Source organism: Narcine bancroftii, chromosome 2 (assembly GCF_036971445.1).
Source record: "Narcine bancroftii isolate sNarBan1 chromosome 2, sNarBan1.hap1, whole genome shotgun sequence".
NCBI lineage: Eukaryota > Metazoa > Chordata > Chondrichthyes > Torpediniformes > Narcinidae > Narcine > Narcine bancroftii.
This window is the reverse complement of record NC_091470.1, coordinates 146,283,201-146,300,821: the sequence shown is the minus strand read 5'-3', so window position 1 is coordinate 146,300,821 and position 17,621 is coordinate 146,283,201. Positions and strand designations below refer to the sequence as shown.

Below are 17,621 nucleotides of genomic sequence, written 5' to 3'. Positions count from 1 at the left end.
CAGGATTTGCTGATTAAGTGCTGATTCCCCATTTTATGGCCAGAGTTAGTGGGTTAATATAACTGCTCATGAAGAATGAAAGAAAGAACCCAGGTATCACCTTCTTTGGTGAATGTCACCTCATACCTCTCTATAGGGGGAAGAAAAGATAAACAGAGGTCAGTCATCAAAGTAAGAAAGCAAAAGAGTGAAGATAGGAACAAGTTAAAAAAAAATCAGTGCAAATATAAAGCGACTCAATTTTCTTTTCATGCATAAATAAACTTTAGGATCTTTGTCAAACCATCAAAGGAAATTTTAGTCTAAGGTGATTAGGAAAATTCTTAGCACAATATAGCACATTAAAAAAATACTAACCTTCACAGTTCCAGGTTTCCTTTAAAAACAGGTTGTATAAAAATCAATTATCTACCATTTCAAGCAACAATTTCAGCATCGTTTAATTTTTCTGTTAAATTCACCAATTTGAAAAATAATCAATATTATTCAGAACACTGCAATCAAGTTGAAATACATTTACAGTATCTGGTGTGTAATCCAAAGGTGACAGAATTTTACCTGACTAAATTTATTGGGGTATTTGGGCGGCACGGACTTGTGGCCCCGGAAAGGCCTGTTATCGTGCTGTATGTCTAAATTTAAACATTTATAACATTCTAATAAGTTAGATTGAATACCACTGGTATTCAATACATGCCCATTCAGTTGCTTTACCCTCGAACACACGCGCATTCAGTTGCTTTTCCCTCGAACACACGCCCATTCAGTTGCTTTTCCCTCGAACACACGCCCATTCAGTTGCTTTTCCCTCGAACACACGCCCATTCAGTTGCTTTTCCCTCGAACACACGCCCATTCAGTTGCTTTTCCCTCGAACACACGCCCATTCAGTTGCTTTTCCCTCGAACACACGCCCATTCAGTTGCTTTTCCCTCGAACACACGCCCATTCAGTTGCTTTTCCCTCGAACACACGCCCATTCAGTTGCTTTTCCCTCGAACACACGCCCATTCAGTTGCTTTTCCCTCGAACACACGCCCATTCAGTTGCTTTTCCCTCGAACACACGCCCATTCAGTTGCTTTTCCCTCGAACACACGCCCATTCAGTTGCTTTTCCCTCGAACACACGCCCATTCAGTTGCTTTTCCCTCGAACACACGCCCATTCAGTTGCTTTTCCCTCGAACACACGCCCATTCAGTTGCTTTTCCCTCGAACACACGCCCATTCAGTTGCTTTTCCCTCGAACACACGCCCATTCAGTTGCTTTTCCCTCGAACACACGCCCATTCAGCTGCTTTTCCCTCGAACACACGCCCATTCAGCTGCTTTTCCCTCGAACACACGCCCATTCAGTTGCTTTTCCCTCGAACACACGCCCATTCAGTTGCTTTTCCCTCGAACACACGCCCATTCAGTTGCTTTTCCCTCTAATACATGCCCATTCAGTTGGTTTTCTCTCTAATACATGCCCATTTAGTTGCTTTTCCCCCGGTAATATTCTATAAAAGCCCAATATCATGTCGCCAACTTTTTATGAGATCCAGCCAACATTATGAAAACATCATAAACGTAATTAAACATTAGATCAATAACATTTTCTATTTCAAGCCTATTCTTTCCTTTTAAAATCATTCAAATTATTTGCATCAGCCACAAACCATCAAGTTGTTATGACACATTGAATATTTATAAAACTACACTTTGTATCTCCATTAACACTGGGCATGCATTTAATGGAAACAGTCAGATCTTTTGGATTATTAGAAAAGTCTCTCTCAGCTTCCTTTTAAACTTGGTCTCGATTCTTTGTTATTTATAGTCTGACATTAATAGACATTAACCATAACCTGCCTTGCAACTTCAATTTTAAGTTTTACTTTGGGGAGAAGCTGCAACTTTTTTAAATGCTTCATTTTTAGTCAGCAAGTCAGAGGAAAGATTGCAATACAGAGTATATCTGGTGAACCTGTTGATAATAAAGCTTGGGGATAATCAGCTCAATAAAAACTTAAAAGCACTCCATTGAATTTCACTAACCACAGCCTTGCCTACTCATCAAAAATGAACCAAGCATCTTCCTTCTTTGGTCCCACCCACTCTTCTAAAACCAGATTCCAGCTTGTACTTTCACAATGATCTGTCAAGTAGCTTTCAATGAGGGGAAAGATTTCAAATTCGATGCTATGAAACTTCCATCCAATATACACCTTTCCTCTTTATTATTGGGACCAGAGCCATTTACAAATATCATTTTTTTTAAATCCCCAAAACTATTTCTAAAAAATATAATTTTTTTCCCTTCATCAACTTGATCAGAAGTGGGTAGGGGGGATTTTAATTAAAAAAAGGTTAGCAGGGTTGGCATAGCAATTACAGAGCCGGTCCAGGGAGTGAATTCTGCTCTGTCTTTAAGGAGTTTGCACGTTCTCCTCGTGTCTGCGTGGGTTTTCTTCGGTGGCTGTTTTCTCCCACTGTTCCAAAACATACCGAGGAGTACATTAATGGAGTGTAAATTGGGCAGCATGGATTCATGGGCCAAAATGGCCTGTTACTATGCAGCAGGTCTTTAAAAATTTCTAAATATAAATTATTTAAATTTGCAAGCGACTTCAAGAGAATTAAGATGCTCAAAACAAAGTATTAAAGGACAAAGAATAAAGGAGCAGAAAGCAGATTTCCCAATAAAGACAAAGCTTTTCAATAACATTAGAATGGCAAACAATTGGAAGCAGTGCCTAAGACAAGTTTCAGCAAAACTGTTGAGTTCAGCAGATGATGCCAAATAAATTCATGTGCCCACCTCGACAAACCCTTGGAATGCAGATCAGCAAAGGGGTGTGATGACTAAGCAACCAGGTTTTGGAGAAATTAACTGATAACAGGGGCCAAAAATATTGGGAGAGGCCACCTGAATCTGGGAAAACAATACAAGGAAACAAGGACAATAAAAAACAAGCAGTAAAATCTTGCATGGTAAAATGGCAAACCAGGTGATTTATGCAGAGCTAAATTTATGATGTGGTGTCCAGAGAAAGATTTAGAACAGTGATCAAGGAAACCCAGCTGTGCTGATAAAGGAAAATAATCCGAAGAATGATTTGAACACAGTACAATACCCAAGGGTGTGAACCTGGAAACCCAGTAGATCTCCTGGTGGAACGAAGAGTTAATCATTCACATTACCAATACTTACAAAAGCCAATTGAGACAATCAAAAGCAGATCCTTCAACTGATGGACAGAAGGTATGGACAAGTTTTAAGAATTACACAGTGAATCAGCCAACATAATTTGGACCGAGCCCTGCAGTTATGTTAATCTTATTCAATAAGATACTGAGGATCAAAAGACTTCCCATGCAACTGCTGTCATGTTCACACCATCGAGTCTCAACATAACTAACCTACCAAATCATTTGGCATAAACTTAAATTGAGCAAATCTCCAATGGAAGATTACTTTCAATTTTTCATGTCAAGGCTGCTGAATGGATTACTTGGAACTCAGTAAAAGTAAACAAAAGTCATGGCATGTCTAGCCATGGAAATGAACGGAGCAATTTAATTGAAGTGTTTGATAGGACAAATTCCTGCATAGGATTCTTATTTTGCAAATTCAGTGCTTTGCAAGATTCTCCTTCTTCCCCCCCACCCCACCCAGACTCTCAAACTGTGGGAGGCACATCATCAGGTTATGAAAAATGATATCAAGTCCATATAAAGATGGGTTAAAAATATCACACCACTATGGATGACTCTCAAGGAATTAAAAAAAAAATAAGAAATGGCCAAACTACATTTATATGTTTAATGTGTGATCTGCTTCAAAAAAAGTTTTAACTATGAAGTAGGCGGTATGGAGAAACCGAGGGTGTATTTGTATTTATCCAAATATAAAACAGACAGGATAATAAACGCTGCTGGTCCAAACTGTCATTTTTTTGGAAATTAAATTAAAAGTTTTATTCCATGTCAGTTAAAGGGTTTTTGTGGCTAAATCTCATGACCAATCTCATGCCATGAGCCGTAGCATACAAATAATACCCGTCTCACTCTGCTACAGTGCAAATTCACAGTATCCACAGCGGAGGGCCAATACAAGCCCATTTTGTACAGAAAGCCTTGATTATCCAGGTTGTGATAGTTAGGATTTCACAATGTTTTCAAATTTGTTTTATTTTTATAAAACTTCGCATCAGACTGGCATAGAATAGCAGGGCAATTTTACAGCCTGTTCAAAAACCTTAATTATTCAAGGAGTGCTTTTGTGAACATTTATTTTAATTGTACATAATCAAACACACTTAAAAAAAATGCATATGAAAGCACAATCGCAAATTCATGGCCTGGATTAAAATGAGAAAGTTAGAAAACTAAATCATCAATAAATAGGTTGCAATGAGCTGCCCTGAAGAGCAATGACTCATGATAGCACTTTTGCCTTGAAATTTGAACAGGCAAAAGCACGCACTTCCCTGTGATTTAAATGAAGACATTAGTCTGGGTTGTACTGGTGATTGGCAGCGGCTGCTGCTAATGTTGACAGACATTTAAGATTTCTGTGATGAGATGGGATGGAAGTGGTTTCTTTTTTGTGCTTGCACCACTTGTATTTGCCTGCCCAATCAGCAGCTATTGCAAGGTGCCTTATATGCAGCAAAGAGGTCCCATATTATTTCATGACGACAGGACTAATAGCAAAGGGCTGAGCACTCAACCAGATTCCCAGCAGAGCAATGTGCTCCAGATTCCTGGCAAAGCATCAAAACTAGTAATGCATTCCTATATATGTAATGCCATCGGCCTATTTAGTAGCGAGTCCCTAAATGCTCCCATTCCTGAAGGTCTGCACATTTATAGCAGAATTGTATGTTAATTATGTTTCCAATTATGCATTACAAGGTGAATGTGCATTGAAGTTCTGAAAGATAATGGCACATGAAAGAGTACATTAGGGGGGGGTCAACCACATATCTAATTCTCATTATCAATTGGTCAGAATTTTGTCAACTTTCAAATCACAAACCATCCTTAAGAGCTTCCAAATCAAGACAAAATAAAAATCCAAATTTAGAGTATTTGTTGACCATGTGTGCCAACAACAAATTACCCGTTAAATTTACTGTACAAAGATAAGAAAGTTGACATATTGGGCGATCCAAGGCCTCCACTGATGTTTCACTGAAATCTAAAGAAATCTAATGGTCCAGGTGTGCTCCATGTACCTTTCATTCGGCATCACTGGAGAAGTAGTACTGAACATTTATTTTTGTACTTTCCACTGCCCATAATGTGAGAAAAGATCAAGACCTAAAAAGTTCCTTGAAATTTAGATATTTCTAAAAGATAAAGGATGATGTAGAAAAAATATGGCGTCAAATTATTTTCATCTTGTCTCTTCTCAATTAATTTCTAGAACTGGAAAGCAGGATTTTCCAAACTGACCTTTTGAAATTCAGTTAATTTATCAAATAACGATTAAGTACTGGTTTATAAATAACACTGGCATTATTGCAGTGACCCAAATAAAAGATAGGTGAAGCACAGGAACTTAACAGGTGCATATTAGGTACTCCATTGTTCACTACTGAAAAGCCCATGCAACTTTTTACATTCAAGAGAGGACAGACAAGGCAAGGCCTTTGTTCAGAATTCCATCATTTAAGTGTCATGATCGTCACCTTTAGATATAATAAATCCACATTAAAAGAGATGCAATTCAACTAAAAGCTCACTTGTAAAATTAACAAAGTTGTTCCGTAGATGGCATCCCTGGTACAAAAAGAATAATTCACAAGTTTACAGTCAGACTTTGATGTCAACTTCCAACAATAATACAAATTTCTGGTTTTACAATAGTTAATTATTCAAACTTAAACAGAACATTTGAACAAAAGCAACATTTGCTAAACAATCTACATACCTGCATAACGTAAAGGTGCATCTTTATCCAAGGCAATTAATGGAGGATCCAGCAGAACTGTGACATCATTCTCTGTTACAATACCATGATAAGTGGTTTCTATCCAAGGCTTGTGCTTGTTTACTACAAGAAATAAAGACCAACATCATTAGTCGACTACGAGTTATTTTTAAATACCAAGGAGAAAAATATGAATATCTAATAGATTCCAAGAATACAAGCTTTGGAAGGCAATTCCAAAGCTGCAGCAATTCTCAAACACATTTTCAGTGATAGATCAAAGTTCATTATCCCTTTTCTGCAAACATTATTGAACAAGCACCATAACAGTGTGGCTTTTTCCAATCTCCCAATGTACCACATACTTAGTCACTGTCCTTGTTAGGAGAAGCTCGCAGCATTGAGTCATCCAGGAACAATACTTATTTAGACAAATTTTATTTGGCTAGTAAGAGGATAAATCTGGGACCAAAGAGAACCAAATGTTATTAGCAAAATTACTATATTGCATTGTATATGCAAGTGAAATAATGTAACCCTAACAATGAGAAGCCAACTCAAAACAAAATGAGACTGTGATGCAAGACCCTTTCTAATCAAAGCTTTTGTTCTGTTTAGCTTGCTCATTCAATTTTAATGTAACTGCTGTCAGATGAACAAACCAGCACCTTTTCATAACATCAGTGCATTCCAAAGTGGGTTTTTTCAAAAACCATTTTGAAATGTTGCCATCATTACATGTGAGGAAAAAAAGATTTAATTTGCCAAAGGGATGACAAAGAAATCAATATTTTATGTGCTGTTTGAAGGCAAAACACCAAATATTCCTTGCAAGGTGAAAATAGAGCCTCATGTCTCATTGCACTACAGTGACTTTAATGAAGATTTATTGCTTTGGTAGTTTAGTAGCAACTTTGAAAAAAGAATCGGATAGCCATTTGAGTAAGAATTTCTGACAGATGATACAAGATTAGGTTACATTTCAAATCAGCTGGCAATCAATTCTGTGCTGCAGGATTTTATGATTCTCACAGCACAGAAATTGTAATAATTACAAGATCAGTGTTGAAATGAGCTTGTGCTCTTCAACTTCATGAAATACAAAACTCAAAATGACATCATGCATCTACTGATTCCTTGCTCATGTGTTATCAGTATGCAAAATTAGTCTGGTGAGGAAAATGTCATTCATTGGTAAAAGACAATAAAACTAGATCAAAATCATACTAATCAAAACACAATGCTGGAGACACTCAGCAGGTTAAAGTGTACTTTATAATTGCAAAGTTAAAAAGATACATAACCAATATTTCCAGTACAATGTTTGACCTGCTGAGTTTTTATTTCAACCTCAGTTCTGCAGACTTAGGAGTTTTTTTTGTTCCAAAATTATGCTAGGCTGCTATTTTGCTAAAAACCAAATATTTAAAGTTTATGAAATTGAAAGTAGTTGCCTCATTTCCAAATTTGGAAGGGTCGGTCTTCATAAATAGTCCCGTTGGATGCAAATTTTTCAACGATACCAAAGTAGTGGGTTGTATAAAGGATGGGGATGAGTCTGCATACAGGATGGAGATTGAAAAATTGGCTGAATGGTACACCAATAACAACCTTTCACTCATTGTCACCAAAACTCAGGAGCTGATGGTTGACTTCGGGAAAGAAAAGCCTGAGGTGTACAATCTAGTGATTATTGGGGGAATCAGAGGTGGAGAGGGCGAGCACATTTAGGTTCTTGGGAGTCACCATCTCAGAGGGTCTTTCCTGGACCCAACACACCAATGGCATCGTGAAGAAAGCGTGTCAGTGCCTCTACTTCCTCAGGAGTTTTTGGAGGTTTGATATGACATTAGAAACCCTGGCAAATTTCTACAGACGTGTGATGGAAAATGTGCTGACTGGCTACATCAATGGAACATCAACACCCCCGGGTAAAAAGCCCTTCAAAAAGGTAGTGGACACAGCCCAGGACATCACAGACAAATCTCTCCTCAATAATGAGTACATCTACAGGGAACGTTGCCATTGGAGAGCAGCAGCAATCAAAGACCCTCACCACCCAGCACACGCTCTGTTCTCGCTGCTGCCATCAGGAAAGAGTTATCAGTGCCACAAGATTCATCAGCAGGTTCAGGAACACTGCTACCTCTCCACCATCAGACTCCCACAACAAACTCAGTCAGGGACTCATTTAAGGACTTTTGTGCACTTTATTGATTTTCTTTGCTCTCTCTGTATTGCAGTTTGTTTGCATTTATTATCCATTTACAGTTCTTTTGACTGTTCATGCTGTGTGCAGTTAATTTTTCCACTACCAATTAGTGGTAATTCTGCTGCGCCCACAGGAGAAAAAAACTCAGCTGTATGTGATCTCATATAATGTACTCTGACCATGCATCTGAAAACTGTTAATCAATCTGAAGTATGCAAAGTGGCTTCCCAGTTAACACTGCTTCCAAATTATTCTCAAAAAGATCAGAAATAAACATCTCTATAAGCATTCTGTGTATCTTAATTTTAAGATGCCAAAATCTGATAATCTACTATTCCATTGCTCAGATCATTTGGCTCACTGGATGTCATTTCTCTTCAAACTCACTAGGGTCCCATTTCTTGAACTCCCATAATATCACTGTCTGGAAAAAATGCTACTCTGCACTCTATTCAGAGATGCCAGTTTACAGTTTAACTGTACTCAAAAGGAGAGAAACAAAAACTGCAGATGCTGAAATCTTGAGCAAGCAACCAGCAGGGCAGACAGCATCCATGGGTAGAAAGAATCAAGGTTTCGGTTTGAGACCCTTTCTGATATTAATTTGTAAAACATTTGAACAATACTGCATGATGAAAGGCCCCTCAGGCCCACGAAATTCAGCCAAACCTCAGATGTTTTAGGAGGAGTGGGAGGAAACTGGAAGACTTGGAGAAAAACCCACAGAAGGTCTTGGTGGAGAACATACAAACTCCTTAGAGATGATACTGGATTTGAACCCAAGATGCTGGCACTGTAATAACGTGGTTTTGTCAGTTCAATGCTTATGCAACCCAGAAACAGAAATCACCACTCAGCAGCTAAAACCCCACCCGAGCACAATGCTTGCTCTGCCATTAAAAACTATCATGGTTGGGGAGTCGATCTCCACAGCCGGCAACGACAGCTGCAGAACACCTGCAGCAAGAAGAGACCACAGAAGACAATAGAAACAAGAAAGAAGAGGAGGAAAGGGCACCAAAGAAACAACAGATGGCCAACCCAGAGGAAGAAGAAGAGGAAGAGTATGGTGAAATAGAAGAAGAAAAGATAGGCAAGGTAAAGGATATACTTGCTCTTATTAAAGGATACATGGAGTCATTTAAAGAATGGCAAACACAGGAATTTAAGGATTTAAGAAAAAGAATAAACAACACAGAAGAGAAAATAATTAAAATGGAGATGACCTTAACAGAAATGGGAAAAAAAATGGACAAGATGGAAGAGCGGGCAGTAGCAGCAGAAATGGAGGTAGAAGACTTAAAAAAGAAATTGGAGAAATCTAATAAAAAAACTAAAGAGACACAAGAACTACTAGCTCAAAAAATAGATACAATGGAAAACCATAACAGAAGAAATAACATAAAGATAGTGGGCCTTAAGGAAGATGAAGAAGGCAAGAATATGAGGGAGTTTATAAAAGAGTGGATCCCTAAGACCCTAGGATGTCCAGAACTACAGCATGAAATGGAAATAGAAAGGGCACATAGAGTATTGGCCTCTAAACCACAACCACAACAAAAACCAAGATCTATTGTAGTAAAATTCCTAAGATATACTACAAGAGAAAAGGTACTGGAGAAGACAATGGAAAAAGTAAGAGAGGGCAACAAACCACTGGAGTATAAAGGGCAAAAAATCTTCATTTATCCAGATATAAGTTTTGAACTCCTAAAGAAGAGAAAAGAGTTCAATACAGCAAAGGCGATTTTATGGAAGAAAGGGTATAAATTTATACTAAAGCATCCAGCGGTATTGAAAATATTTATTCCAGGACAACAAAACAGACTATTCTCGGATCCAGAAGAAGCACGAAAATTTGCAGAACAATTACAAAAATAGACTGAGGGAGGAAGACGGGTAATGAGAGTTAAAATGATCACGACTGATATGTATGTGGGTAAAGACAAAAATAGACTGAGGGATGAAGACGGGTAATGAGAGTAAAAATGATCACGATTGATATGTATGCAGGTAAAGAGGTATAAGAGTGAATAGAGACAATGAGCATACATGAATGTATCTGTACTTAGAGGAAAATATAGATAGTATAGACAAGAATTAATAAGGGAAGGTAATGGAATAGAGAGAATAAGGAGGGAATTAAAAGAGGGACCTTTGTGACATATGAAAAGTGAAATCTTTTCTGGGGGAGGCGGGGTGGGGGGAAATAGCGGTCACTGCAAAATCAGTTGACGCTTGCGAGTGGATTCGCAAATCCAAATGGAGAGGGGAGATGTGGTTGTCCGACAAGGGATAAAGGACAACTCAGGAGGTGAAGGGGAGATTGGGGATAAATAAGATAGAAATAGGAGAATAAGGAAAATGTTAGATGTTGTAGGAATGTTGTCTTATAAAGAGTTGAAAATAAGAAAACAGAAATGGAAAAGGAGGAAAGGTAATGATGGAAAAACGGAAAGAGAAGATAAACAAAATATAAAAGGGCTACGCTGAACTATATGTCTTTAAATATTAATGAAATACATAACCAAATTAAAAGGAAGAAACTACCAAATTTAAATGAATAAATGTATTCCATTAGAAAAAATAACATATTGGTTAAGAAATAATATTGAAATATTCGAACAAGTATAGGAGCCTTACATTAAATACAATAGCGAAAACCTACCGGGGACAAACATTACCTAAGTTGATGGAAGGAGAAGGAAAGAAAAGAATGGACTCAGTAGAATTTCTGGTGTAATTTTGTTGAATGACAACATTGTCTGACTGGCTTAATGCAACCTAGATTGTATACCTAAAATGGATGAGGGGGGGGGTGGGGGGGTGGTTTGGGAGGAAAGGGGGGGGAGAAAAAGTCACTGTATATGTGTGAAAAAGAAATAGTGTATATCATGGCTAATGTGATTTATGGTGTGAAAAATAAAAAAATTTAAAAAAAAACTATCATGGTTGACCTTTAATATCACAGAATTAATTCCACATTTGTCAAATCTATTACCCTGAAAAAAATCTATAAACGGTAGTCTAGGTCTTCTATATATCCAACAACTGAGCTTTCATGCTCTTTTTTGATAGAGAATGCCAAAGATTCACTACCCTTAGGGTGAAGATATTCCTTCTCATCTCTTTCTTGAATGGTCATAGCTTTTTTTTTGGATCTGTGACCTCTGATTCTGGATGACCAGCCAGTGGAAACATCAACTCTGCCAATATCCTGTCAAACATCCTGAGAACTTTGTTTCAATCATATCATGTCTCATTCTTTGATCTCAAAATGAGCATGCACCCATTCTGTTTACTCTCTTCTCTTAACAAAACATCCAAGGAATCAACCCGAGTTCAATGCACTGTCTATTGCAAACATAGCCCATCTTTGGCAGACACCAGACCTGTACACATTTTATTTTTATGCATATAACGCATGCATTCAAATCAGGTTACCCACAGTGCGTGATATGCATGGGGAAAGTCACATCGGCAAGTGTGGGAATGTAATACCAGCAATGATAGAATGCAGATTTTACAGCGAGTGTGGCAATGTAATTGCAACAATAAAAGAATGCACACAATTTATAGCAAGCGTGGGAACGTAATAGCAGCAATGGAAGAATGCACACAATTTATAGCAAGCGTGGCAATGTAATAGCAGCAATGAAAGAATGCACACAATTTATAGTGAGCATGGGAACGTAATAGCAGCAATGGAAGAATGCACACAATTTATAGCAAGCGTGGCAATGTAATAGCAGCAATGAAAGAATGCACACAATTTATAGTGAGCATGGGAACTGGGCACATACAAAATGGCAAAATTCAAAATTTTGATCTTGGGTATATCTCTTTGGCCATGGTATTCCAAGAAACAGGATTTTCTGGCTAGGGAACTACACTTTATCAATCTAAAATGGCCAGACCCATCTCCTGAAGGAGATGAATAAAATAAGGTTTATTTTAAAGAAAAGCTTTTTAAATCATGACAGAATTAAAATCCTGCTGATTATTTCATTGATTCTTCTCCAAAGCTTGCAAATGTGTTACAGGAGGATATCCTCTATATAATGGGCAATTGACACCTCTGGGGGAAGCTAAATGTGGTAAATCATGAGAGATTAACTGTGGCAGATAGTGGGACTATAGAACGTGTTCTGACTCGTACCAAGTAAATGCAAGTTGCTCGAGTCGGAATGTAGAATACTAAACCTGCGTGGTATATGCGCGTGCGCGCTAAACAAAAATATTTTTACTCAATTTATAATTTTCTGCACATTATATGCTTGTGATTGTCATGTGAGTGAAAACACCGTAGTCTTGCCATGATTCTATGTAATTGCAACAAGATGTCTTTAAATTCACTTACAATTAAGGCCAATGAATTTGAAAATGAATTTATAGATGTTAAGCCAGGATATCAACATTTGCTAAATTTCTGACTTTTGGCACACACCACTTCAGTCTTGTACAATGCTTTCCACTCGTCTCCTTCAACCTGAAGTTACAGTTAGCCTCTTTACCCTGGGTGCTATTCTCCACAGGTAATAACACGTCACATTTCAAAGCATGGTAAAAATGTAAATTTATGGTTCTAGTGACAACAGAGATCAAGCTGCAAGAATCTTTTGTGTCAATCATGATGTTCCTTATTGCTTCACATTTTTGATTTAGGTGTGGATGATAAATAACTTGGCATTTGTTTTTATTATTACAAAAATTCTGTGGAGACATGCTCATTCTTCTGAATAGATTATGAATTGAAGTTATGCTTTGGCTCTTTCTGGTCATGCAAGCCAAGAGTTTGTCATTTTACCTTGCAATTCCACCAAATTAGTCCTTAAACAAGATTGGCAAGAGGACAGATTTTTAAGATTGGCACGGTCATTTTGGTTCAAGAGTCTTCTGACTTGCTGGTAAAAATTATATTCTGATGTCCAGATTTCAATGGCCAAGATAACACAAGGGGAAAAACACTTAAGAGGCCAATTATAATTAATAAAATTGATTGCAACTATTTTACACATTGCAGAACAAATCTTTTGAATAATGCATCAATTTTCCAGCTGAAGAAGTCTTTGAGAGTCCTCTGTGTCAAGGCTTTATAAATGGAATTCCCACTATGACGCTGACCTATCTGTCCACAGCCTTATGCACTGCCAATCCGAGGCCATCAGCAAATTGGAAAAAGACCCAATATTCCATCTGAGCACTCTCCAACCAAATGACATTAATATTAATTTCTCTGGGTTTGCTTTGCTCCTCTCATCTTCCTTTTTCCCTAGCCCTCCGTATCCTTCCCTCCAGATCCCCAACCCCTTCCATCTCCATTCAGACAGTTATCCTCCGCAGCTTTCTGCTCTCCCACCCATATACACCTGACTGTGGGCCTGTGCTTTCCCCCTGCCCTCTCACCACCATTTTATTCAGACACCTGCCTGCTTTTTGCTCATACCTTGACAGGGGAACAGGGGCAAAACGTTAATTATACATCTTTGCCTCACAAAAGAACACTATGGGACCTGCTGAGTTTCTCCAGTACTTTTATGTATTAAATTGCAATCATAGCCACTGCAGACTTTGTTTAACTTTAGAAACAGAAGATTTATTTAATAAAGAAGGTTAGGAGGCCCATTATAATTAATAAAATTGATTGCAACTATTTTACACATTGTAAACACCAGTGTAGTTGGTATAGAGATGTGGAATGTAGCACTGCAGAAGCTTCAACCTTTGCGCTTGTCCAAGAGGTATGATGCCTTAACAGCCTTATTTGGAGAACAGAAGTACCAAGTGGATGAGCAAACTGATCAGAAAAGAGTGGTGCACAAAGATGGGAGAAAGTGAAAAAGTATGCACATAGTTCGAGGGTCAGTGAATCATATAACTAATGCTCTAGCAATATTTATAGTTAGATTAGGCTCTGGTGAGAGGACATTTTAGAAAGTTGAAAAAAGGAGAAAGAACAAGACATCCTAGGGAGAACAGGATCTTTGGAATCCTCAATCCAAGGGGGCTGTGAGATTAGGGATGAGTTGTCAAACATATGCAAGGCTGAGAGTGACAAGGAATATGCATTAATTACAAAAAAGTAGCAAGAGAGTAAAAGATTAGCTAGAAACTGAGTGCCTGAATGGGTAGAAGCCATTTGCTTCATGACTTCCAATTACCAGTAAATTATAAATTGATGTTGCAAAATTTTGCATCTTTAGTGGCAGTTTCTTGATAAGCTGGTCGGTACTATTTCAAATCAATACTCCCCTTTATTTATTAAATACAGCCCGTTGTTTCAGTCTTATGACAACATGCTAATAATAGGCCATCACAGAACTTGTACAACAAACAAGGGCTATAATTTTGGACCAAATTACACAAAACAATTTTCTACAATATATAAAGTCACACACTGGCAAAACAGATGTGTACTTAGTACAATATACACCTGTATAATTATTGATCAGTCAACAACTGGTATTTATTTTAAATACTTACAAACCTCCTACAACCAAATGTGATTAACAATAGGCTATTTCAGACAGTCCAAAACTTGAGATGTAAAGGCAGAGAAGCTTCACCAAAATGCATAATTACCTACCTTTCTGAATGAGCAGAGACAGTCTCCGAGCTACATATTACAACCCCTCTCCAAGAGGGATAATCTCTGCAGCGCAGACCTACGCCAATCAATCTGAATGTACAGCCACGTTAAGCGGCTGTTTAGGGGCGGGCTGATAATGCTGTCAGCCGACAACCCATCTCCCCACTCACCCCTCTCCCTCCAAGTCAGGGACTAGCAGCGGGAGCTATTCTGTGAACCATAGAGCAGATCCAGCTGCCTGGGGGATTATGGGTAGGGAAGATGGCCATTGCTCTGCCACATTTATATGATGGTGGCACTACGGCACCAGTAGCCCCGCCTCCGTTGGATCTGGAGGGTGCTACGAGGCACCTCTGGATATGAATGAGACACTGGAGCAGCCTTTTAGGGCTGCTGTCGGAAAGGTTAAGTTCCCATTTTTCCCATCCGCTCTGTAATTGGACTCAAGGTGATGGCCCAACATGAAATGGCCGAATAGCTCTAAAGTAAACAAATCTTTCTAATTCATAGGAAAAAAGAGCCACTTGTGGAAATCTGATGAAAACACAGATAGGAGAAAATTCAACAAACAAAAATAAAAATCTAGATTATGCCAATATGCTCTCAAAAAGGTAGCCAATAGTTTTTAAAATATGACAATATTATAACATTTAGCTTTGGCCATAAGAAACTGGCATGTTAACAAGAGAGAAATGAGCAGAGAGAATTTAGAAATGAGTTTAAAAACACAAATTTTCAAGGAACTAAAAATGCTTGAGAACACAAACAATAAAGTTAATTGTTCTTGAAGGAACCTATCATAAGAATTAAGTGTCAATTCAAATGATTTTGCTTTTTTACTGTTTTTATTTTTAAAAAAAAAATATCCAACTTCATGCTCTGGGAAACATTTACCCTTTAAAAGCAAAATACAATAATCTGGTCTTTCACCTCAATACAACATGATATTGTTATGTTCAACTCAGATTTTGCAGCTGATATGATTGTTGAGTTTTTAAAAAATTATACATGAATATTTTTTCATTTAAGTCAAATAGCATCTGAGCCAGTTCCACATTTGAACTGTAATATGATCCTTAAAAAAAATCAAACTCTGCAAATAAATATTCCTATTCAACTAAGAATTAATTCGATGTACAAGTTCTAAAACCATAAATTGAAGGTTTAATGAAATAACCGAACCAACCATGTTGACATGTGAAATAAGTCACCTTTTGAACAAGCCTAGTATTCAGGAACAAAGCAGTCATTAACTATAAAGATACGCCCAGACATTCAATATTAATTCCATGCCACCTTTCTACAAAGTCTTGCTCTATTTTCCACAGATCACCCATTCAGAATATCTCAAGCTATACATTTCTTAAAACAGGTGGTTCACTGCCTGAAATACTTAAGACAACAGAGGATTTCATTCCATATGAAAATGGATGCATTTAGCTTCATTCCTTGCCACCACCCCCAAAAACAATCCTCCACTCAAACCAATGGAAAAGAGTTAGAAGTTAGTTTCCAGACTTGTCAGTGTCACATTAAATTCTCTATTCAGTTGAACTCAAAACTAAATACAAGAAAGTGCTTGAAGTATTAAGACCAGGCAACAACTGGGGAAAAAAAACCAAGTGAATTAATGTTTTAGATTAAAAACATTCAGAATTTCAGCCTGAAACATTTATCACTTCTCTTGCTAAAGGTGAGGGGGCTGGGGAAAGGGGGGGTGGAGGGAGAGCATAGGGATTGAAGGGGAGGAAATGCTGCCTGATCTGTTGAGAGCTTCAGCTGTTTTTATTTCAAATTTCCAGCACCCATTTTTCATTTTCAATTACAGTTGAACTTCAAGCACCATTTGACCTCAAATGTTATTTACTTTCATCTTGAATTTTATGGCAAGACATTAAATTTAAAATGTTAGGTATAACATAACATATAACATAACATAACAATTACAGCACGGAAACAGGCCATTAGGCCCTTCTAGTCCGCACCGAACCAAACATATAGAAAGTTCATTCAACCCTACATTTAGATGGCTATCCAATTCTCTGCAGGATATATTTTTCAGAATTGGTTAATTGAAAAAAGATACAATAGTGGTGAAGGGAGTTGTTCTGTTTGGAGGCCTGTGTTAAATAAATAATTTGGATGAAAAAGTAGCTGGGTTGCTAGTAAGCTTGCAGATGACAAAAACTGGTGGAGTTATGGGTATTATATATAGCCAAAGAATAAAGCTTTTATATCTATTACAGATATGGGCAGAGAATTGGCAGATGGAGTTGAATCCAGACAAGTGTGAGGTGTTGACTTTAAAAATCATTGGTATATAGAGGGATCTGGGAATCCATTGAAAGTGGCCACAGAAGTAGATAGGGTATTGAGTTTTTCTAAAAACTTAGTTATGTTGGGAGTTTTAGGTTCTTCACCCCTTTCATTTTCAAATCTGACAGACAATCTGATGATTTGATATGTCTGGTTTTTAGATTGCAGGCATGTAACGGCACAATCAAGGTATTTTGCAACTTCACAGGCGGTCTAAAAAGGAACGTGCAGGAATTTTGAGTCAATTCCTGAAATGTGATTTTTTTGGAGAAAGCCTGCAGTATAAATTGCACCTGAAAAATTCATTGACTGTCATCCACTCTACTGCGCATCCAACCACTGGGACTGTTGCACTCGGGAACTTGCAGTCTAAAAAGGCTCCCAGTGTGAACGACCGCTCGGGAAGACATTATGTTAATTTTTTTCCACTATTTTCCCAACATAGTCTAAAAACCATAACAGATTAAGGATAAGGGCACAAATTAGAAAATTCTTTGGTTTTCTCAATATTTTTCTAACTAGCCCTAGTTAGAAAAGAATAATCTTTTTCAACCCTCTATGTTGGATGTAGGTTTCAGTGA

General features: G+C 37.7%; 1 protein-coding gene across 13 annotated transcripts in view; it reads right to left on the bottom strand.

The window, feature by feature from the left end:
- clstn1 (calsyntenin 1) overlaps positions 1–17,621 on the bottom strand; it is a 102,264-nt gene that overhangs the window by 47,499 nt on the left and 37,144 nt on the right. For 9 of the 13 annotated variants that reach the window (XM_069918440.1, XM_069918452.1, XM_069918439.1 and 6 more), the window contains 2 exons: positions 5,924–6,046; positions 101–130 (listed from right to left, as the gene is read on the bottom strand). In XM_069918440.1, the coding sequence (XP_069774541.1) occupies positions 101–130; positions 5,924–6,046 (153 nt within the window). Of the gene's footprint in view, positions 1–100; positions 131–5,923; positions 6,047–17,621 lie in introns of those variants that run through there. The other 4 variants (XM_069918442.1, XM_069918445.1, XM_069918450.1 and 1 more) reach the window with 2 other exon arrangements.